This window comes from Danio rerio, chromosome 17 (assembly GCF_049306965.1).
Source record: "Danio rerio strain Tuebingen ecotype United States chromosome 17, GRCz12tu, whole genome shotgun sequence".
Lineage (NCBI taxonomy): Eukaryota > Metazoa > Chordata > Actinopteri > Cypriniformes > Danionidae > Danio > Danio rerio.
Window position 1 is genome coordinate 21047593 of NC_133192.1, and position 19357 is coordinate 21066949.

Below are 19357 nucleotides of genomic sequence, written 5' to 3' on the forward strand. Positions count from 1 at the left end.
CGAGTTGTTCATAGCTTATAATGTGAATGACATTAAAAAGAAATTTGCTTTTGTTTGTAATGTTAGTAAAACCTACGATTCCTGATGCTTGTTTAGGTTTAACGTTGTAGGTAGCCTTCTCTCGTGCTTGTTTGAAAGTCTCTTCTGCAGCTTTCAACCTGTAAGTTTTACAAAGAAAAAAAAAATGACCCACTGGCTTTCTTGGTTTGGGACTTGTGAAGCTGAGCATCAATGGATTTGCTCTTCAGTGTTTGGACTTTCAGCAGTGAAATTTAAACCCCACTGAACTGAACTAAATTAAACTTAAACTCTGAAATCTGGAATGACACAGTTTCAATTTACTAGAACTTCTATGTGAAGCTGCTTTGACAAAACATACATTCTAAAAGCGCTATAAAAAATAAAGATGAATTGAAGACAATAAAACAAACAAAATGGTAACAAGAAGAAAATTAATCCTCACCGCTCCTGCAGGAGGCTTTTATTCTCTCTCTTCCACAGCTCCTTGAAATCTGATGAAAACTCATGCCACACTGTGAAGAATGTGTTCGGTGAAACCTCTTTCTCTCCCGCCTTAGGCTTGACCGAGAAAAACACGCTCAGCTCCAGAAAACTGGAGAGCATTCAGAGAAAAGCATGACACTATGAACAAAATATTACTAAATAAGATTAGAAAGTTTACACTGAGGAATTGTGAAATTGATCGGCTTGCTTCAAGCATGTGAAATGTGAAATTTTAGCTTGTAAAAATAATGCTCTTACACAAAGAACGACAAGTGTAATTTCTTTTTCGCCCACAGCAATCTTTTGGTATGCATTTGAAGAAACTGCGACAGTCAGACGATGAACACAGAGAACTTTCAAATTAATTGACATGTAATATTTGCTTTTATTCCACTCCGAGAGCCAAAATTTTGAAAAGAGACAATCTACTTTCTACTTTCTAAGTGTCAATCAATATGAGTGAATCGCTCTATTAGTAGCAGGAGTGATGGAAATACATAGTAAAGAGAGTGAAGGAGAGACGGACACACTCAGAGAAAACATGACCAATATGATGCAGTAATAATAAGTCAACAAGAGAACTGGCTCAATTACAACAGCAAGAATACTTACATCCTCTGCGTGTCAGTGAGCTGTTTTTCCTGGAGCTCCAGCTCTGTTTTGGCTGTGGGGGAAAAAGGACAGAAACATTGTAAATGTGACACCGTCTGTTGTTTTATACTTTTAAAATATGTATATGTACTGCTTGTCATCCAATGAAACATGCTATCGTAAAAATGCTATCAAAGATTTGTCCCAGTTTTAAACAAACCGCAGGTCTTTTCAGGTTATGATTTTTTACGATAAACATGAGCCCTTCGAAATCTGACTGTAAGCCCGCTGTAATCCGCTGACATGAAATATCAAAGAGGAGATCATTGTGAATCATATTTGTGAATATTCTCCTTGTGAACATTTGATGAGGCATACTGTAGTTGGACTGCAGAACGAGAAGCAGGTCTCTGAAGTCATTACCGCAGTAATGTCAGTGTCACTTCATTTACTGCTGCTCGGAGAGTCTCCTGTGATTCACTAATAAATTGAATGACGAGCCCAGTGTTCTTACACTTTTTCATACCACTCAGCAACCACAATTCTGTGCAATCAGAGAATCCCCAAAACACAGATCACTTCAGTTCCCACCTCCTCTGGCCCCAACATGAGATCTACAGCTCATTAAACTGATTTAAAACATTGCTCAATACATTTGTTTTTCTAGAAAATCATGATTGGTAGCGGTGATTGCTACCATTACAGCTCATACTCAAGTGTTTGAGCCATTGAGCATATTGCAATTTGATGTGTGGCTCCAACATCATCATTTGTGCTATGAACATCAAATTGACTTCATGAGGAAAGATGTGAAATTATGTGATGGAGGCAGGTACATGAGGACATTTAAAAACTGACATTTGTTAGTTTGAAGTTTATTAACTGTTTCAATATAGACCAGTGGTCCTTAACCCAACTGGTACCGGGCCGCACAAGAAATCATTAATAATTTCAGTTTTTTTATTATCCGTGGCTGAACTATCTTTTATTTCGAAAAATCTTTTATTTTGAAAAATGAACATATTTTCTCGGTTACATCTCGGTCACTTGAGTGCCCAAATTTTACCCACAAGCAGCAAAATGAGTAAGAAACAAGCGACTTTGGAAAGTTTCTTTGCTAAGGGGAAAATGCCCAGTGAAGGATCCGCAAATTGCCATGGAATAGATCCCCAATCCATTTGTCAACAAATCAGGTGAATTCAGTATGTCTGTGCAAGAAGATCAACGAAAGAAGATTGCTAATGACGGCTGCCTTTTAGTGGCCATTCGCATATCACATTTTTTTTGAGTTTGCACAAGTTCTTTATTTCCAATGAAGGGGCGCAGTTTGCACACACAAGCATCATGATGCACTCGCACCTTCCAGACCAGATGCACCCAGCTGAATGAATCCCGCAAATCACGTGACAAGAATTGACTGATCAGCTTCAGCTTGTATGAAATATACAAATTTCAATAAGACTAATTATCTCAGACAACCACTGAACACCCAAACACTGCAGTGCTTTGTCAATTTTTCCATAAATTAAATTTGAATTAGAGAGACAACAATGTTTTGTCTTTTACTGATGGTCTAGCAACTTCCTCCCCGCACAACCCCTACAACCCCCATTGGCGGTAAAATTGACAAGCGTTGATTGGTCAGAATTGATAAAAAGCCTGAAAACCACTGATATAGACCCCATTCTAATCAAAATTTAAATAACAAACTGGTCTGAGCATCGAGATTTTCTAAACATGGAAAATCCCACAAGTTTGGGCCATTCCTCAAAAACTACCTTGCAGTCAACTGAGAACACCCAAGAAACCACAAAGCAACACCTGGAAAACCACAAAGAATTTCTTATCAATCACCTGGCAACCTACTAAAAACCATTCAGAACACCCTAGAGTAACCACAGAGCAAAATGTTTGCAATCCTCTAACATTGTCATAAAGTAATTAGCCCAAATGACAAATTTCCCCAGTAGTGTAGTTAAGTGTCATCCCAGATGCAATCCCACCTTATTCAACAGTAGGTTTTCCTCTTCCACTAGCAAAGCTACAACCTTTGAATGTATGATGTGTTCAACATTCCATTCCACACTTGATTTTATTGGTTTATCTGTGTACTGTTTAAAGTGCACTTATTCTTTTTAGATGTTTGCTGTGAATGCAACGCTTAGAATATTCATACTATAACAGGTCATAGAAAAGTGCATAAACGTGATTTGGGGCAAACCTGTATAAACTACAACACAATAACCAAGAGCACCATAGAAACCACATGACAAAATCCTGGCAACCACAAGGAAATCACTGTCATTTACTTGACAACCAGCTAGAAACCACTCAGAACACCCTAGAGTTCACACAACAACCTGACAGCACTTATTGGACTCTTCACAACCCTGTTATGGTCATCAGCATCTTAAATCCTTGAAAGTTTTTAATATTTAGATTTTTTTAAATGCGTGAACATTTATATGTTTACGAATGTATTATATCACCTTTGCTTCAAATTACAAAAAAAAAAAAACATTAGCAATAATCTGAGGTGTTTTTAATGCAGCGTCTATGGGCTGAGAGTAAATTTGACGTTATTCTCTCCTCTGGCTGCTGCTATCAGTCTCACAAAATGTTATTTTTCTTTTTCTGAACATCTTTATAACATCATCGTGGAGTTTTTCTTATATTGTTTCAGTAAATAAGATTGTAAAAGAAAATTATTTTTGTATTCTTCCATTCACTGCGCTCTAAGTTTTCAAAACTATCACGACTTCCGCTACTGAGAAACCAGGAAATGAGAAAAGGGTCTATAGAACCTAACAACCATTTTTCAACCAACTCGTAACATGCTAAAAACTAAAGAGCAACACCCTGAAAACTAATAAGAAAGGCTTATTAACCACTTAGTAACTTTCTAGCAACCACCCAGAATACCCTATCAACCACAATACAAAGCTATCACAACCATACATATATCCCTAGTAGCCCCTTAGCAACTTTCCAGAACAGCCTATAGCAACTATAAAGCCATCTAGCAACAAAATAGAAAGTCCTATAGGAAACAATTGATATTCACATAGTAACCAACTAGAGCACCTTAGCAACTAATAAAAACACTGCATTCTAAAAATGTTGGGTTATAGTAACCCAAATTTGAAATAAAAACAATTGACAAACACAACTGATGGGTTATTTTATTAGGATAAAAGCATAACCCAACTTTAACCCACCACTTATTTGGCGATTTGCAAATGAAGGGAGGGTGGTGGGGATGTGCTGGGCATGGTGCTGCGATTGGTAAGCGATGAGGTCGGGGAGGTGGGGTTTGTCTGAGAAGACTGGTAAGTGTAGAGCAGGGTGATGTGACCGGGGGGTGAGGAGGTGGCGATCAGTTAGTATAAAAACAGGGGCTGGGGGGTGCTATTGGTAAGTGAAGAAGGAGGGAATTGGGTTAGCGTTGCAGGCGGCAGGCCAAATTGACCGTCAGGCCACTGGAAAACCCCTATGTTTAGAAATCTCCCAGTTCTCCATGTGGCCAGTCCACTTCGATTTACAGTCTCCTCCGAAAGACGGCGCTCATTGTCTCATTGACAGTACAGTGTCCCCTTCACTATATTGGGGTATTAGGACTCACACAAACCTTAGGTTAAGCGCCCCCTGCTGGCCTCACTAAAACCACTTCCAACAGCAACCTAGTTTTCCCATGTGGTCTCCCATCCAGTTACTGACCAGACTCAGCCCTGCTTGGCTTCAGTGGCCAAAAAAAGGCCGTATAGCAACCAAATGATACTGCCATAACAACCAGGCAGAATACCCTAGCAACCACATAGCAACACTCTGACAACCACAAGAACATCTTGGTGGTTACTTGGTTTAACCATCTGACATTACAATTGTGCCAATGTTTCGCCACCGTACTGTTTGCACTACAATGGCTCATCTGAAGCTCTTCTAGAGTTTACCCCATCTTCTGTACCTGTTACCATGGTAAACTGATTATCACATTACTTTTCAGTGACCATGCAGGCTAGTGTAAATGGCACAGCATTAAGAATTATATCAGCAGAGCAAGCGTAGACCAAACAGCACAGAGACCTTCTCTCACACACATCCGCACGCCCGCCTCACTCCATTTTCCTCCTCTCCTCCTTTCTGTAGTTAATTTCATGCTCTGAAAAATAAACAGTAGTGGTTGAAGCGCTGGAGCCAGAGACTGTTACTCTCCTGGAGTTTCAAAATCATACAAATAACACAAAATAAGGCTGGGGTCTTTTTTTTCTCCAATCTCCATTCTCTAACTGCAGGCAGTGTTGAAGGGGGTCTTTCCGTGGTCATGTCACCCATCTAAGAGCTCATGAAGGAGACCCACGAGTCTCTAGATCAAAGCAGTAGAGACGTTCAGTGAAGACCCCACCCTGCTGCCCCTGCCGCCATAGCACATGTGGCTTTTGTTACCGAGACCAATTTGAATACAAAGAAAGAGAGACAGCAACACATTCAGCATTCGCTAAAGCCTGTCGTGAAGCAGAGAATGAAAAATAGAGAGACAGCTATGCAGAGACGCTCCAAGTTGAGCGATGGAAAAAGGAGGTTACGGCATGGCGACTGAAGATGATTGGAGTGCGAAAGACGAAAAGAGGCCAGCGAAATGTGGAGGAAAATAAAGTGCTGACAGGAACAGTCTTCAGTGCCACAGACAGATCAGGCCAGTTGAGTCAGACACATTTAGAGGAAATAAACAAGAGGACAGAAACCGTATCAAACAGAGATGGATCGAAGCAGAGATGGAGAACAGAGAAGGCAAATAAACAAGATTGAGAGCAGCTATAAGAAAAGACAATCACCGGATCGTTCAGCTCCACTTCATCAGAGAAAGAAAACACTGAAATTCGATTAACGCGCCGGGGTGGAGCGTAGGTAAAATTAGTGAAAGTAATGGAATTAAGGACTCTCACTTTTCATGTCGCTAGCTTTATACAAATAATGTAAAGCGATCGAGACCAGGTCAGGTTGGATGTATTTCCCAGAATCATTGTGGGCTCTGTCACATTTATTTCTCAGCACCTCATCTCTCATCTCACACAGGGTCCCTGTACATCCATCCCAAATTAGTCAGACTTTAATTAATTCCCAATGTGATGCATGTAAAGGAACACTTGGATGGCTCCACTTTATTAAAACATGTTGGGATGAAGGGGTGATGTCGTTTTATTTATTTGGCCTGAATAAAGCTATATTTGAAAATAATTATTCCTTTTAGAATTATTAGGTGGTTATGCTGGAAAATACATTGGCATGAAAAATAAAAGCAATTTAAAAGCTAAAAAAGAGAACTTTGGATTTTAATAGTGCTCTGTTTTCTGATTATTAAACAAAATAAAGAATTAGACTTACCAGCCCCTTTATTAAGTACAGTTTAATAGGTACCCCTGTTCAACTGCTAGTTTACAAAAATTTCTAATCAGCCAATCACAGGGCAGCAACGCAATGCATTTAGGCATGTAGACATGGTCAAGACGATCTGCTGCAGTTCAAGCCAAGCATCAGAATGGGGAAGAAAGGTGATTTAAGTGACATTGAATGTGGCATGGTTGTTGGCATTCCAGAAACTGCTGATAACCACTTGATACAACCGAGGTATGCAGAAGAGCATCTCTAAATGCACAACACGTCTAAACTTGAGGCAGATGGGCTACAGCAGCAGAAGACCACAGCAGGTGCCACTCCAGTCAGCTAAGAACAGGAAACTGGGGCTACAATTCGCACAGGCTCACCAAAATTAGACAATAGAAGAGTCTAATGAGTATTGATTTCTGCTGTGACATTCAGATGGTAGGGTCAGAATTTGGCATCAACAACATGAAAGCATGGATCTATCCTGCCTTGTATCAACGGTTCAGGCTGGTAATGGTGGTCTAATGGTGCGTGGGATATGTTCCTGGCACACTTTGGGCCCGTTAGCTAACCTGAGTATTGTTGCTGACCATGTCCATCCATTTATGACCACAGAGTTCCCATCTTCTGTTGGCTACTTCCAGCAGGATAACGTGCCATGTCATAAAGTGCAAATCATCTCAGACTGGTTTGTTGAACATGACGATGAGTTTACTGTCCTCAAATGGCCTCCACAGTCACCAGATATCAATCCAGTAGAGCATTTTTGGGATGTGGTGGAACGGTACATTCGCACCATGGATGTGCAGCCAACAAATCTGCAGCAACTATGTGATGCTCTCATGTCAATATGGACCAAAATCTCTGAGGAATATTTCCAGTACCTTGTTGAATCTATGCCACGAAGGATTGAGGCAGTTCCGAAGGCAAAAGGGGGTCCACCCCGCTACTAGTAAGGTGTACCAGTGGCCAGAGAGTGTATGTTGCTAATATCTGAGTGCTGCTAATATTCTTCTTCTATCTATTTTTTTTAAAAGCCATAATATGCCACAGGGAGAAATTTTCCGGTCCCACTTTATATTAAGTGTCCCTAACTACTATGTACTTACATAAAAAATACATACAATGTACTTACTGTGTTTATAATGTATTTGAGAACACTTGTGGGGCTTTTGAGTTGGAATAGAGGTTGGGTTATGGACAGGTTTGGTGGCATGGGTAGGTATAAGGGTAGGTTAAGGTGTAAGGGATGGTCAATAGTGTATTTAAAAATGTAATTACAAAGGTTAATTACAGATGTAATTAGATACATGTATTTAATCAAGCATAAGTACACAGTAAATACATGTATTTACACAATAAGTACTTTGTAGCAAACTATTAATTCCTTTGTAAGTACATATTAGTTAAGGCCACTTAATATAAAGTGGGACCAATTTTCCTAATGTCAAAAAAATATCAGAGGAACATCCGTAAATGATAACCTTTCAGCAATAAAAAAAGGAAAAACAAATTAAAATAAAATATGTATGTATGTGTTTGTGTGTATATATATATATATATATATATATATATATATATATATATATATATATATATATATATATATATATATATATATATATATATATATATATATATATATATATACAGTATATATATATATTTATATGAACTCTAGTTTATATATATATATCTGGGCTTTTTCTCTTTCTTTTACCTTTAGTTAGAAAATCATCCATTTTGTCCTTAAAGGGCTGCAGGTGCTCATCAGATGAGATATTACACACCTTTTCTCTTTCTGCTGAACAGGCTGTAAAACAGAACAGAACAGGAACACAGATGAAAAAGGAAAAATATTTAAAGGAGCTGAAGAGCTGTTTATTTCAACCATACAAAATACAACATAATTTCTATTTATGCGTTTTGTATTTAACAAACTCAACATAAAGCATTTTTAGAAATATCTTTAGAAATAACTTCAGGTCATTGTAAAGAAGCGGTGGTGCTAGCCAATCTCAATCATTCATTAATTTTCATCAATTTTCTTTTCGGCTTAGTCCCTTTATTAATCTGGGGTCGCCACAGCGGAATGAACCGTCAACTCATCTTACATGTTTTACGCAGCGGATGCCCTTCCAGCCGCAACCCTTCTCTGGGAAAACTAGCCTATCTAATAATAATAATTTTTAAAAGATTATTATGACCTCTGTGGCATTCTTTAAATTAATGGCTCTCAAAGTGAAGTTTCACAATGTAATTTCATGGAGCATGTGATATGATTAATCGCGGTTGGTCTCCCAATCATTAGTAAAATAACCGGATTAATCCAAATTTATTATAAATAGCCTGTTTAGTATTACTCCCTTATCTTTTTTGAAGAATCCCCCCTTCCACCCCATCTCCCCCTTTGCCAGGGGGAGCTCTCAAGAAATATCTAATCTCGTACCCCTTACATACTCACTGACCAGACAGGAGCCCTGGGCTCAATTATCTCTGAGCTCAGGGTTCTCTCCCGGGATAGCATGCTAATATTATCAAACAATATCTAAAGGTGCTTTCACATCTGTTGTTCGGTTCATTTGGTTCGGACCAAGGGCAACAAATGATACAATACAAATGTAGCATTTTCTGTTGTCTTTGGGTCCTTTTCACACCACACTGATTGCTTCAGTCCGAACTAGTTGAAAAGAACCAAAATGCAGTCATGTGATAAAATCCACATTACTCATTGGCCAGATGTTATTGAACGTATATCATTAACTGCTTTTCGATTGGTCAGTATTAATGTGTGGTGAAATGCCAATGGACTTCCTGTAAGTAAACAAACCGGCAGACACAAAATGTTGCTTTTGCCTATGGAGAGTCTACTGCGCTGGCTTATTATATCCCTGGTCATAGTATACTATATAGTTTGTATACATCCCTTTAGACAAACATTTTGATACTGAAGCACAGCTGCAGCTGTAAAACAATGGTTTAATGCATTGCAAATGGTGAAAGCGCATCGCAAGTCACTTCAGGAGGAAGCGTGAATTAATTTAGCAAAACTGCGACATAGTCATCTTCCGGAAATATTACAAATGATCCATCAGGTAATGTTTTCCCTCTCTCTCTGTTTAAAATTGTTGGTAAAGTGCTGTCAAGAAATATTTTTCCTCCACATAATGCACATTGCATCGGACTACGGCAGCTGGATTAGTCCAAAAAGGTGCAGACTTTTTTGCAGTTGAATCTGTTCTAGTTCAGATCATGTTCTCACCACAAATGAACCACTCCAGAGTTTAGTTGAAAGCATACCGAGGATACATAGTCTTGTTATGCTTTTTTGGTCCGTTTTTGATACTCACTCGAGTGCGATTGCTACTTTCACACCTGCCCAAATGAACCACACCAAGAGGGAAAATGAACTCTAGTGAAATTCAACCAAACTAAATAAGGCAGGTGTGAAAACACCCTAAGTGTGAACTCTTGAAGTATGCGTTCATAGAGAATCGTTTATTTGGGTCACTAAAAAACTGTAAATGTTATGTTTAATAAAACAAACATATTTTTATTTAACTGCAGAACGTTTTATTAATCTTAAGAGTCTCTTTCCATTTTAAGTAACTTTTTGTGGAACAGAAAGTTTCCACATATGCCAAAGGTTGTTTATGGAACCATCAATTCCAATAAACATAAATTTATAAGATAAAGTAAAAAAAAGTCATCTTTATTCTGGTATGATTAATGCAAGAGCTGTAAATCTGTGCAATCAGTCAAATTCAAGTGTGTTCTCGCTGTAAAACTGGCCCCAATCAGTCTGTTCTTGTTGTCTTTATGGTTCCAAAAGTGAAGTTTTCAGTGATGCAATAGAAGGGCCAATTTTAACTCCTCAAATAACCTTTCTGTGAAAATAAAACATGTTTTTTCTTAGTGTGGACGTTTTAGGATTCATCTACAGAATCTTTTTCCACAATAAAGAATGGTAACTTTCTTTTTCAGCAAGACTGTTTACTCACTGTATGACACTTAACAGATCACATTTACAAGTAAAGCCATATTTTTAGTTTATGAATACATTGTCTCATTTTCAAACTCTGTTTCTCTTTCAGCCAAAAACTGATACCTTTTTTTCAGCTGTCCCTGTCTCTCTATATTATTTTATGCATTGTAAAATGATGCACTTACAGTAAGTTTGTATAGAAAAAAACAATGATTTCCATTTCTTGCCTTCCCACTACCACCATAGACATTTATTAGCAGCTCCTACAGAAACACCATGAATGTTAAAATTACATGTAAAACACACATGGAATAGATGTTTTTTGCAACACGTACATGTGAATTAAAAACTATTTGTGTGATCACTTCTTTTTGACATAAAATGGTCAAATGCATTACATAACACATAGTAGTTTTAAAATATGAATCATCTGACGCTCACATTATTTTTCTGTAAATGAAAGAAGCTTCACTCTTAAAAATAAAGGTTCCAAAGAGTCTTATTAGAGTTATAGCCCCAACCCCAATTCTACCCCTTACCCCTCGTTTTGTGCATTCACATGAAGGGGTGCCCAAATTCTCTTTGGTTTTAGGCATAGGACTAAAAGGAAGGGCTAGAACCCCATGAAACTGAGATATTTTAGGATGACACTTGAAACCAAAGGGTAAGAAAATTTCCTAGAATATACCAGCTACAACAGCAGCATGACTGCACATAGAAGTAAGGAGATTTTGTAATTATTACAAATTTTTACAATATACTAGCTTATGTTTTAATACATTCATAACTACAGCAGTCAGCATCGTCAATCTCATATGAAGCAAGAATTGCAAAAACGTATGATGACATGTGCAGGTGTTGTAGTGGTGTTCCATTTCTTAGGGGTACATTTCGAAAAACCCTTACCCTTCACACTCTGTTTCAGGGGCCAAGGAGAAGGGGTAGGGGTATAGAATTTGGATTGGGCCTTAGAGTCTAATGACATGTAATAGAAATGTTTGTAGAACAAAGTTTATGGGAACATCAATGAAAATAGGAACCTGTATATTTAAGAGTGCTGTTAGAGCTTCCCCGTCTGCATTTCACAGACATATCAGTATTCAGAAGGATGTGCTATCTCTGACCTGCACAGATGCTAATGAATCCCATTTCATGAACCTTTCATTCTCTTCTGTTGACTCTACACCTGTGTGTCACACTCCATCACTACAGCTGGTGATGGATCACAGCCTCACATGCCAATCAGCGCAATGCAAACACAGTCAACCTAATGTGCCTGCCAGCTGGATCAAGAGCTTTGTGAAAGCGAGGACCTGCATAACTCTGTGCCCCTTCCAGCTGTCAGTGTCGCACATCTGCTTTAGCACTTAGCTTAGCCTGTTAATGTAGCGATGATCCATTTATTGTATGAAACTGGCTTCAGAAAGAAGCCATGCTTATTGGGCCATGGGGAGATTTTAGGGACATGAACTGTGGAGGATTCAGAGAAGCGCCGAACATTGCCAGAGGAGAAATATTTGCCTGCGTTAAACAAACGTAGGCTTGATCTGTTCCGCAGGTGTATGCCAAAACGATTTCGCTAAGCATACAAGCTCTGGAAAAGTACATTTTCGATTTATCAAACACATGTATAGTGGGCCTAACTAATTAGCTTTTGAAAGATTAACAATGCAAATCGGCGACTAGGGATTCGAGCTGAGGCAAGCACAAATATGACTAACAGCATGGGAGAAGCTAATAGGCTGCATAGCAATGCATCAAACGGACCATCCTTTAATCGAAATTTCCATAAGCCAATCCATCTGATATGTTTGACTGCTTCGAGTGCAACTAAAAAGGCTTGGAGGTTATTATTTTTGTGTGGCAGACAATCTCACTCTGGATAAATGATTGATGGTAAATGTGTTTTTGATGTAGGGCAGTGTTCTAATTTGACCACATCAACATCCACAAGTGTTTTTTCAAGGAGCTAAACAAGCCAAACATGCCGACAGTGGAATGTGAGTATTTCCACATCTGTGCGAGTGTGTATGCGTGTGTTTTGTGTTGGCAATGAAAATGTTTGCAGGGATTTAAACTCAGCTTTGAGCATGTAATCGGATTCTTACACCTCATTCACACTCTGCCGTGCACTTAAGCTGGGTCGTGCAACCTTTGACTTGTGGCACAAAGCCGAACCAATCTCACTAACCTCCTGAAGAGCCTGATAAATTGCTTTACTGGTCAGGGAGCAAAGCAGACGCTGCTTAAGAGGCAGTTTAAGCCCTGTACCTGCCTGCTCATTTCTTGAAAAAATAACCTTACATGAAAGCTGATGCTGACCTTCAGAAAATCGTACACCAACATTTTTATAGGATTTAAGATGAAATAAGAATCTCTAACAGATATATAAAACTCTAAACAATCAAATTAATTTAAATTTCACCAATATACAGTTGCAATCAGAATTATTAACACCCTGATTTATTACCCCCTGTTTATTTTTTCCCCAATTTCTGCTTAACAGAGATTTTTTTTTACACATTTCTAATCATGATACTTTTAATAACTCATTTATAATAACTGAATGACTTTATCTTTGTCATGATGACAGTAAATAATATTTAACTAGGTATTTTTAAGACACTTCTATACAGCTTAAAGTGACATTTAAAGGCTTAACTAGGTTAATTAGGTTAACTAAGCAAGTTAGTGAAATTAGGTAAGTTATTGTATAAAGATGGTTTGTTCTGTAGACTATTGAATAAAATAAAGGCTAAAGGGGCTAATAATTTTGACCTTAAAATGGTTTTAAATTTTTTTAACTGCTTTTATTCTAGCCGAAATAAAACAAATAAGACTTTCTCCAGAAGAAAATATGATATCATACACACTGTGAAAATTTCCTTCCTCTGTTAAACATCACTTGCAAAATATTGAAAAAATTAATAAAAAATTTGGTTTAATAATTTTGATTGCAACTAAATAATAATTTGCATGTTTAGATTTTTTTTATTGTAATGTAATATTACAGTATATTATTAAATTTTTCAAAAACATGTTTTTGTTACATTTTTCAAAACATTTATTTAAGTCATTACATATTGATTTGTTAAGAAACACTTTTGTATTATCAATGTTGTCATGTCTGTCATGTCATGAATATTTTTGTGTAAACAATTTATTTTCTTGACTCAACAACTTCAATCTTCAAAAATATCTTATATCTATCTATCTATCTATCTGTCCGTCCGTCCGTCCGTCCGTCCGTCCGTCCGTCCGTCCGTCCGTCCGTCCGTCCGTCCGTCCGTCCGTCCGTCGACTTCTATTTCTTGCATTCTATTTCTTGCTTCTATTTCTGTCCCTCGGGCTCGCTGCAAATCAAAAGGTGATAGAGCTTTCTGTGTTGCGGCCCCAAGGCTCTGGAACAGTCTCCCTCTAAACATCAAGATTTCTTCTTCATTGGATGCTTTTTAATCTAACTTAAAGACTTATTTTTACTCTCTTGCCTTTGAGTGACACATGCATGTTTTTTATTTCTATATTAGTATTACTTTCATACATATATATTTCCTTTTAATTTTATTGTCTAGTTTATTTTATTGTAAAGCTCTTTGGATTAACTACGGTTGTGTAAAATTGTGCTCTATAAATAAAGTTTGCCTTGCCTTGCCTCAAGTAAATGCTAATTATGTGAGTTTGAATGCCATTTTACATGACATTTATTGCCATACACTGAAAGCAGCAGTCGATCTTAAAAATAAAATAAACCGTTTGAAACTGAATTTTATAACGGTGACCCAGTGCAAGCCAACACATATCAATGATTCAGCATGTTCATTTATTAATGTTAAAGAGGTTTATTATATATTATTTAGATGATCAAATTTACAGTTTCCTTGGAGTGCAGTAAGTGTGTACTATTATGTGCTTCTGAATGGCTTTATTGAAATTTCTGTCATGTTTCATCTGGTGCAAACAGCCAAATTGGTTATCAGTGCAAATTTGGTCACATAGAGTGTTGTTAAGACATGAGGTTAAAATTTAACCTGCTCACCTAATGTTTACGTTTGTAATATGTATATTTTTTTCTAATTAATAATCTCATGTGGAACTCTGAATCTGCGTCTCATTTTGGAGGCTGCTACTGTCCACCTGTGGTCACATTTCGGTTGAGGATGCATACCTTGAGAGCTTTTTTGACTTAATGAATGAAATACATGGTTTTCCACCATGTGAGCAAAACAAAGACAGATGTTCCTGCACGTAACACACATTTTCAAAGCAGAATATCTCATTTCACCATTGTTTTTCAGATAAACAATAGTTCACTTAGCATGTTTTTTTTTTATATCTGCAAACATATTATGGTATTTTTATGCGTTAGAAGAGTGAAAAAATTACATGCAGCATCTTTAAACAGTGACAGATAAATAAAATCTGTTCTTACATTTGTTTTAAACTTTATATTCACCAGAGTTCTGAAACAACAGTTTACACAAAATGTTAGGCACAGCAACATTGATAACACAAATAAATGTGTTTTTCTGTAACAGTACTGTATACATAAAGAGACTATTCACCTGCAGAAAGCAAGAGTTAAGTGCTTGAGGCCTGTAGTAACAGGTAAGCCTGCTAGGAAAAGTGCTGAAAATGACCCTCTCTCTCATTTATTTACATGCTGGGGCATTTAACAAACCACATTTGCAATATTGATCATTGTGGCAGCCAGCTGGGGGCTCCATCTCACCATTTAGATCTTTCCGTAGCTTGCGGAGGTCACGTTGAAAATCTTCAAACTTCATCTGCGATGCCTGAAATAGATCCTGAGGTTCTGGAAGTGGATACGTGCACGTTTCTTTACCTGCATCCTGACACACAAACAGTGGAAAGTCTGAACCGCAATCATACAGGAAATAAAACAAAGAATGTTGTGTTTATGAGATCATATCTATGGCAATTGATGATTTGATTTAAATGTGAATTCTGTTCAAATGGATCAATGTGCAAAGATCATTATAATTCCAGAAACAATCAAAAACATCAAACACAACAAATCAATCTCAATATCGTTCCGTCTGTCAGAGAGCTGCTCGCATGCATACACACACAAACACACACAAACACATGCTCTCTCCTTATTATTTGCCCAAAGCTAGAAGCACTTCGACAACCTGTGGATCATATTTTATCAATTTGGACACGGCCTCATAATCACAACATCTGGACCCACTGTTGACGGTATTTATAATACAGCCTTTTAATCTGCGTCCAAAAAGGGCATCGAGCAATCAGAGGGCTCTGCTCATACACAGCAGCCATTTGTCTATATGGTGAAGGGAAAGCAAGGCAAATCAAAGTGATGAAACCAAAAACAAAGCCACATTTTTTGTCTCCCATTATGGGTTATTTAAGGGACCTGGGGGTCTGTTAGTCGAGCCAATGAAATAAACAGTTGGCTAAACCTACCTCATCAAAGTGTCGCAGATAGTAAGCAACTATGTAGGACAGGAGGCTCTGAGAATTATCCTGATGGAGTGAGAGGAGGAGGAGATGAGAGATGGAAATAAACACAGGAGAATAATCATTTTTCATGTTTTGCTATTGTATACACTAATTTAGCTCAAAAACCTGCTGGCTTTTTTCCTATTCACATGTGTGCATTCACAGACCGCATAAGATGTGAATATAGGCTACTTCTTTGGCATAATGCTGTATGGACAGCTCAGAGTGATACTAGAATGGTCTATTTATGACCTAATTAATGGAGACCAAACAATTGCACATGCAGTTTCCATGTGCTGGTCTAGCTGGGGGATCTGCAATAGGGTTGGGCGATGTCGACCAATTTGGCATGTCCAATGTGAAACGTCGTGATGGACGATGGCATCATCGTCGTAGGTGGCGGTGAATTAATTGTTTATGAATAAATAATTATTTCATAACAAATTTTTTATTTGAATCTAACCGTTTCAATTACCTGACCCGCATGGTCTTTGTTTTACCCATAATTAAATCATAAATAAAGATAGGCTAAGTTACACACATATTACTACCTGTCAACCACTTTCTCCGCAGGACTCTGGCATGAACAGGCAGAGTAATCTGTGTTGCTATAATGGCGTTAACAAACTTTGTAGGAAAAAAGGTGAACAACCAACAGGAACCAACCAACAGTATCTGAGGTTATAGCTAAAAATACTAAGTACAGTGTGAAAGCGAATGATTGAAGCAAGTTGCCTGATGGATTCAAAAGACCGAAGAGTTGTTGGATAGAGACAAGATTAATTAAATATCACGTTTAACAACTATAGTGAGATGCAATCCAGCGGTACATCCTTGATAAACTGTGCACTGCTCTCTGGGGTTTAGTGCTCAAATCACCCGCTGAATGCCTGGAACTCAGACCAGTGCATGAAAGTGTGTATGTCTATGTCTCTGTATGTGTGTGTGTGGTCACGTGATGTGCGTTTTCAGCAGTATAGTGTGAACGGAGGGCTATGCAGAAATGCTAGATGAAAAGCAAGTGTGGATGTGGATCGTTTTCATTCTAAAATGCCATTTTAAAACTAAGACGTTACTGTAAACAGGGCCTAAGTGTGTATTTTTTGGTTTGCGACGGGGGCAGGGCAGAGGATTGCAATGCCAGCTCAGCATTGTAATGACAATCAGCTGTCGGCGATGGACGATGGTATCGTCTATCAACCCAACCCTAATCTGCAAAGCCAACAAAACGCTTATTTAAACATTGTTCAGCTAGAATTAAAGTTCTGACATTTGTTTACTCATCCTCATGTCATTCCAGGAACAAGTGGGTAGTGCATCTCCTACTGAGCGGCAAACAGGTTTAATATAAAAAATTGTTGTTGTTGTTGTTGTTTTTGTTGTTCTACTTCTTCTTCTTATAATAATAATAATAATAGTAATAATAATAATAATAATAATAATAATAATAATAATACATTTTATTTTATTTTATATAGCGCCTGCAAAAATAGCATCTCAAAGCGTTTTACATGCATATAAGCATACAGGTTAAATATACTTAAAATATCACTGCGGAGGCCACAGACTAGACAAAAAAAAAGCAAATCCAAGATAATAAAAAACATAATGATATTAAAAATCACATTAAAATATCACATAAAACTACTATAAAAAAGTAACTCAGGGATTCTGATTTCCTAATTTCAAAGGGCAGAGAATTCCACTAATTAGGTGCCAATGAAGAGAAGGCCCAATCACCCATAGAGATGTGCTGCCTCCCAATTCGCATACTATCTATCCTAAATAGTATTTGAAAATTAGTATGTCCCAAATCATAGTTTGTTGAAAAGAGTACGCCAAAGGTTCCCGGATGGTTTACTACTTATGGTAAAAATTCAAAGTGTAGAATCGTCCATACTCTAACCGCTAATATTGCCCACAATACATTGCGTGTTGGACGTGAATTTGATCAGAGCTACAAACGTGGGTGAAAAGTGTAAATAAACAACAAACATGGTAGATGCGCGAGACCAACCGTCAAGTAGAGAGGCTTCGGTAAAGATGTTTGTATGACAATTACATTGTGTTTTCCATGTTATATTTCATCTGCAACAACAACGTCAACCTCTATAAAGATGTGTTTGGATAAAAAGGTCTGAATGCATAATTATTCAAAGACCTGAGGAGATTTCTCTGCATGAAAGATTTGTGAATTTCAGATTATCCTGCAACTGCCGCTTCTCCAATATTGTAGGTAGTTTAATATGAAAGAAATATGGATGATGTGTGGATGATTAACATTTTTATCTGACATGCTCCGCCCCCTTCAAAACGCTTCACATCTGATGAGCTCAACATAAAGCAAAACGCTACTGGCTGTCCAACCCTCTCTTCATGTTTTGGTTGAGATTAAGTCAAACATAAAACAAAAAATGCACATTTTAAAGCAGTTTGTAGGACAATTAACATTTAAAAGACCAACATTAGATGAGTGTAAAGCAAATGCAGGGTTGTAAGGTATTAAAAGCCTTATAAGGTAGCATGAGAATTTCTAGAATCAATTTGAAAACTGACAGGAAGTCAATTTTTTCAAAGTAGGTGTTACTGTATGTGCACCCTTGCACTGGTCCTGGACAGAGTTCTAGCAACTGATGCTTTCTATTGTTTGACATTATCTACTTAGGATGATTATAAATGTTGCTCAGAAAATAGGTGTAATGTTGTTTGAGACTCCACTGACTTGAATCGTATGGACAAGACAGACAGAAACATTGTTTTGTGTCTGACAGAAGGTTGAGAACAGCATGAGGGTGGATGAGTTATGACAAAATTTTCATTCATTGATGAACTGTAACTTTAAACTAATGTTATGGATCTGGTTTTCACTTACACTGCTCTTGACATCTTTTAATTTGGGCAAGATGTCAAGAGAAAATCCGTCTGCCTGTCCTCTGCTCCGGTTGCCCCCATTCATGATGTTCCCAAAAGCTAGAACCAAACCTAGGATCTGCAGGACAGCTTGGCCTGATTGTAGAGCCTGTAAAACAGGAAGATGGAGATCTCAGGAGTGAGATGTTTTCTACACTGCTTTCAAGATGAACTTTGAACTTGAAATATGACAACGGTAAAGTGATCTGTCTGGTGTGCTTCTCACCGTACAGACTCTCCCAAGGGTTTCTAGCTTGCGCTGAACTGATGTAACACACTCTGTGAAGGTGGACTGGAAGAGAATACAAAAAACCCGCTCTGAGAACTGAGGAACCTCTGACAACTGCAGCAGAAACCTGATGGAGAGACACACACAAACAGAGAGAGTGAAATGAGTGAGAAGCAGAGAATAAGACAACAAATAGACTAGAAAAAAAAGAGAAATTGTTGCAAATTTATTAAAAATAAAAAACCTGAAAAATCACATGTACATAAGTATTC

General features: G+C 37.7%; 1 protein-coding gene across 2 annotated transcripts in view; it reads right to left on the bottom strand.

Moving 5' to 3' along the window:
* Nucleotides 1-19357, bottom strand: part of fmn2a (formin 2a) — an 80049-nt gene that overhangs the window by 2068 nt on the left and 58624 nt on the right. The window contains exons 10-17 of one of the 2 annotated variants that reach the window (XM_001333025.9): nt 19083-19212; nt 18819-18965; nt 15911-15970; nt 15192-15312; nt 8198-8290; nt 1117-1168; nt 464-613; nt 77-158 (exon numbers count right to left, since the gene is read on the bottom strand). In XM_001333025.9, the coding sequence (XP_001333061.5) occupies nt 77-158; nt 464-613; nt 1117-1168; nt 8198-8290; nt 15192-15312; nt 15911-15970; nt 18819-18965; nt 19083-19212 (835 nt within the window). The remainder of the gene's footprint in view (nt 1-76; nt 159-463; nt 614-1116; nt 1169-8197; nt 8291-15191; nt 15313-15910; nt 15971-18818; nt 18966-19082; nt 19213-19357) is intronic. The other variant, XM_021467387.3, reaches the window with a different exon arrangement.